Here is a 5,574-nt window from a genome sequence, read left to right as displayed (position 1 = left end):
AAAAATGACAAAGAAGCTTGCACAGGAAAGTTATGTAACCATTGAGATAAGAAAACACCCAAAAAGAGCAGAAGCTGCACATGATGAAAGACATGATAAATTTAACCTTCCCTTCTTTCATTTAAATAATTCTGTTCTGGCACTAAACAGCTAAACCTTCATGGGAAATAAACAATAAACCTGATGAGGAAATGACATGGAAAAGCCTTCACAAAGACCCATACTTTCCCTGCATTAAAAACATGTTTTAGGTCCTCTACAGAGGTTTCAGTCTTCCCCCAAAGGAAAATGATGATGATTGTAATCAAAACTTTTTAATATATGCTTATATTGCTTGATTTTTAACAGTTTAGAGACTAAATATGCCCACCCCCACACATTTCCAATCAAAACCAGAAAAAACCCAAAGATGTTAAAAAACAAACAAGGGCTGTGTGAGACATTTGCAGCTGACTACCTCCTGCTGGATTCACATCACTGTGAACTCAAGTCTGTCCTCAGAGCATCTGGCTTTTTGCCACGAAAGGTGGGATGAGTGGGATGAAGAGAAGGTTCTACCTTGGTGCTTGGCTGTATTTGTGTTGTGCTGTTTTTTTCTCCGTCTGTCTATTGTGTCATTTTTATGTAGTAGATTATACTTGCAAAAGAAACCAATAAAAGCACAATAACAGCTCTCAGTCCAACAGACTTACCTTTTGGAATAACTTTTAGGTGGATGATGCTGATGGGATCAGTCTTTAAAATGTATAACTTTCTACCGTCTCTCAGTTCCTGGATGATGCAACACTCGTATGTTCCACTATCAGCAGTCGTCACATCCTTCAGAATCAAAGACATGTCTCCATCCTTCATCTGTCTGTCCTGCAGATCCACCCGGTTCTTAAAAGATGGATGCTGATAATCTCGAACAAACTCTTTTTCCCAGTACCAAAAGACATATTGTGCCTTCAAGTCACGTCTGCTCCACTCTACACCTGGTATGAGGACAGCGTTTGGAGCTCGACATGTCAGAGTGACGTTCTGTCCAGACTCAGCTCTGATGATTTTTTGGCCTGAAAGAGAAAAAAAAAAAACAACAAAGAGCAGAGAGGTTAAAGAACTAACTGATAACTACAACAGCCAATCACAGACAAAAAAAATACAAATCAAGAAAAAGACCCAACGCTATATATGTATATGTCTCATGTTTCAACTAGTTCTTCAACGTGCAGCCCTTTACCTACTTTGTCTTACTATAAACATTTAGGAATAACAGAAGTGAATCACCTCTTTTCTGCAGGCTGTAGCCAGTTTTAAAGTATAAAGTACGACTACAAAGATCCAAGCTTCAGACTTTTATTCTTCTCAGAAACATCAGACATCAAAAACCAAGAAGCAGCTATATGTATTCCATATTTGCTTGGTGGGCTGATGATTTTTAATTTTTTTTTGGAATGGTATAAAAATTGAAAGATGGTGGATTGGCCAGATGTTGGCAGGTGCAAAAATAACTCAGTTGTTTGGTGGTGGCTATGGCAGAGCTTCCCAGAGGTGGATGAGGGAAGGAGAGGCAGGAGGAAGAGAGACGCGAGGCGGCCGCCGGTCTGAGTGTCAGGTGACCTGAACTTCAGGTAAGAAGTTATGACCTGCAGTCTATCTGGGTCAGATATAAACCAAGTTTAGGTGGAGTTGATTTTCATTATGCTGACTTTTTCGTACTGGGTACTAGCTAGCATGAGTTTCTATACAGCTGGGTGGTGTTCATGGAGCTGCATTTTCACCTGCTGGACATCACAACCTGACAAGTTTAACTGTATTCAGAACATTACAGAGGCCTTGTTGACAGTATTTGGCTCTACATGTCTGTGTGAGCAGATTTTCTCTGACACAAAAAGTGTCCTGAGGTAGCCGTCTGAACGCTGGACACTCGGAGACCTGTGTCTCTGTGTGGGAGACCAGAGATCACATTATCATGTGTATCTCTGTATTAACAAACATGCCATATTGGCCCAGTTTATTTTTCTTATCATTGTTGTCAGGAGACCATAAAAAGCAGTTGCATTCTCTGTTGTACAGTTCATTTGCTGTTATGGATAAAAAAAGTCTTGTGTTTTGTTTCAAAATAGCTGATAACTATTCGCTGATAGCTGCCAACATTTGCGAACAAATATAATCCTATAGAGTGGTTCTATATAGTGTGTAATATATATAATTTTTATATAATTATATTATATATAATTCTTTATATATAATTCATATAAAGCGTTATTAAATTTATTGCTAATGCAATCATATGGCACATTGACTTCTGAGGAAATTTTAGATGGCACTCATAATCAGAAAGGTTGCCTACCCCTGCTCTATACTAACAATAGTACTAACTGAACTCTACCAACTCACTTTGAGGAACAACACTCAGGTAGCTGGTGCTGATGGGGTAACTTTCCAGACTGGCTCTCTTCCTGCGGTTCACTCCTCTCTGGGCCACATAACACTCGTATGTTCCAGTGTCATTAATTGTCACATTCTTCAGAATCAAAGACATGTCTTTATCCTTCATCTTTCTGTCCTTCAGATGCACCCGGTTCTTAAAAGATGGATGCTGGTAATATGGAAAAAGCTTGTAGTCCTGATAATAAAGGACATATTTTGGCTCCAAGTCAACTCTGCTCCACTCTGCAGCTATTATGGGGTTGTTGCTGCTTAGAGCTTGACATGGCAGAGTGACCGTCTGTCCCATCACAGCTATGATGAATTTTTTGTCTGAAAGAGAAAAACACAGAATGGTTAAAGAAGAGAAGTGATCACTAGAGCAGCCAATCATATATATTTATATATATGTGTATGTGAGTGTGTATAACCTGAACCAACTCACTTGACGGAACAACACTCAGATAGATGGTGCTGATGTGGCGACTTTTCGGACTGGCTATCTCCCAACCCAACGATTCCCTCTGGACCACATGACACTCGTATGCTCCCGCGTCATCAGTAGTCACATCCTTCAGAATCAAAGACACGTCTCCATTCTTCATCTGTCTGTCTTGCAGATCCACCCTGTTCTTAAAAGACGGATGCTGATTTTCTGGATGAAATCGCTGATTCTGGTAAGAAAGGACATATTCTTCTCCCAGGTCAGTTCTTTTCCACACTACAACCATGATAAACTTTAAATAGAGGAGTGGAACTCGACATGGTAGAATGATGTTCTGCCCAGAATCAACTGTGATGTTTTTCTGGTCTGAAGGAGGAAAACAACACACAGAGTAGAGAAATCAAAGAACTAACTACAGCAGCAGACACCGTTGGGTGTCTATGAGCGAGGGAATGAGAAAAAGTAGAGTGGAAAAGTACGAGATATACACACACACACACACACACACACACACACACACACACACACACACACACACACACACACACACACACACACACACACCTCGTACTTTTCCACTCTACTGTTTCTCATTCCCTCGCTCATAGACACCCAACGGGTATGGCAAACTATTCTCACTGCAGTACAGACTACACTGCCCATGAGGCTACATTCGTTAGGGCTATGCCTGCAACAATCAGCCTGTTTCCGTCACATTAAATCATTTTTGGAATAAACATTTTTTAAAACATTTCTTCATGTCATTATGTGGGCTGCAAGTAGAGGTGACATGGGGCGTGAGATTGAGACACCGGCATTAAAGCCTTGTAATGCATGTTTTGTTTGGGCTTCCACTGGCGTGGAATTACCAGAAACAGAGGGCACAGCCTAACATATGAAACAGGAAAAGACCGCAGTGTAATCCATTTATTTCAACAAAGTAACTGTATTCTCAATATCACCTTTTTAAACGGTAACTGTAATGGAATACAGTTACTCATATTTTGTATTTAAATTCGTAACACCGGTACATGTATTGCGTTACTCCCCAATACTGGTGGTACCAGAGAGCCAAAGAAGAAAGGACGGGGAGCCATGAACCATCATGGAAGAACAGGCCCCTGCACGGCATGTAGTACTGACAGATAGAGGAAGTGGCTGGCATCCTGAAATTCTACCAGCAGCTCAACAAAGCTGGACCAGAAGAAAGCACTGAGTCACCAATCATGGCATGGCATGCTATTTTTTCATGGTCAGTGTAAATGTCGGGGACAGAAGATTATATAGGTCCCTCATCCTATTCATGTGAACCCCTCCTTCATGTAAAACTCAAACTTACTTGGAGGAACAACAGTTAGGTAGGTGATGCTGATGGGGTGAATATACAGACTGGCTCGTTTCGTTTTTCTCTGGTCAACGTAACACACATAGAGTCCTGAGTCATCAGCTGTCACATCCTTCAAAATCAAAGACACGTCTCCACCCTTCATCTGTCTGTCCTTCAGATCCACCCTGTTCTTAAAAAATGGATGCTGATAATCTGTATCAATCTCATCATCCTGGTAAAAAAGGACATATTCTGGCTCCAGGTCAGGTCTTATCCAAAATGCAGCTATGATGGGGTCATTGCTGTTTGGAGCTTGACATTCTAGAGTGGCCGTGTCTCCCCCAATAATTATGTTGTTATTGTGGTCTGAAAGAAGAAACAAAATAGAGCACAGAGGTTAAAGAACTAACTGATCACTACAGCAGCAGCCAATCACAGAAAAGAAGAAAACAAAGTAATATCTATACATATATGTAGATAGACAGATCTAATAGACCTACATTGTATAGGTTGCTATGGCCATCTGAGTACAACAGATGTCTACAAATGCACCTGTCTTTTACAGGCTGTAGCCAGTTTTAAAGTATAAGGTACAAGTACAAGGATCCAAGCTTTGTTCACCTCAGAAACATCAGACATCAAGAACCAGGAAGCAGCTTCATCTCTACTAACAAACTGAACTCTACCAACTCACTTTGAAGAGAAACAGTCAGGTAGGTGGCTCTGATGTAGTAACCATCCAGACTCGTTGTTTTGCTGTGGTTCGCTCTTTTATGGACCACGTAACACTCGTATGCTCCCGCGTCATCAGTAGTAAGATCCATCAGAATCAAAGACACGTCTCCACCCTTCATCTGTCTGTCCTGCAGATCCACCCTGTTCTTAAATGACGGATGCTGGTAATCTGGAACAAGCTTATTGTCCCGGTAAAAAAGGACATATTCTGGCTCCAGGTCACGTCTGCTCCACTCCACAGCTACAATGGGGTTGTTGTTGCTTGGAACTTGACATGGCAGAACGATGGTCATTCCAGTCCGACCTAATATAACTTCTTCTACTGAAAGAGGAAACAACAGAGGGGTTCAAGAGATCAACGAACAACCTGAGCTACTGGGAGATCAGGGAGCTTTTTACTGTACATTGCTTCAGACAAACACAAGGGGCACATTCAGTCAATGACTGACTGTCTAGTGAAGGAATATTGTGTGAACTCACTTAATGAAGGGCTACTGTAGTTACAGCACCACTGTTTCATAATTACTTATTATTTAGTCTATAAATACACTGTTATGCTTTGTCTTCTGTATATTTTATATATTTTATTTTATTGTTTACTCTATTTAATTTGTAAAATATGTATACACACACACACACACACACACACACACACACA

General features: G+C 40.8%; 1 protein-coding gene across 1 annotated transcript in view; it reads right to left on the bottom strand.

The window, feature by feature from the left end:
- Nucleotides 1-346: 346 nt before the first annotated feature.
- Nucleotides 347-5,574, bottom strand: part of LOC102294669 (immunoglobulin superfamily member 2) — an 8,330-nt gene continuing 3,102 nt past the window's right edge. The window contains exons 2-6 of the mRNA XM_005952474.3: nucleotides 4,876-5,238; nucleotides 4,194-4,547; nucleotides 2,855-3,220; nucleotides 2,380-2,742; nucleotides 347-1,052 (exon numbers count right to left, since the gene is read on the bottom strand). Of these exons, the coding sequence (XP_005952536.1) occupies nucleotides 607-1,052; nucleotides 2,380-2,742; nucleotides 2,855-3,220; nucleotides 4,194-4,547; nucleotides 4,876-5,238 (1,892 nt within the window). The 3' untranslated portion in view covers nucleotides 347-606. The remainder of the gene's footprint in view (nucleotides 1,053-2,379; nucleotides 2,743-2,854; nucleotides 3,221-4,193; nucleotides 4,548-4,875; nucleotides 5,239-5,574) is intronic.

The sequence above is a fragment of the Haplochromis burtoni genome, unplaced genomic scaffold, assembly GCF_018398535.1.
Source record: "Haplochromis burtoni strain Fernald_Lab_line unplaced genomic scaffold, NCSU_Asbu1 Contig_1662, whole genome shotgun sequence".
NCBI classification, from domain to species: Eukaryota; Metazoa; Chordata; class Actinopteri; order Cichliformes; family Cichlidae; genus Haplochromis; species Haplochromis burtoni.
This window is presented reverse-complemented; position numbering and strand designations above follow the sequence as displayed.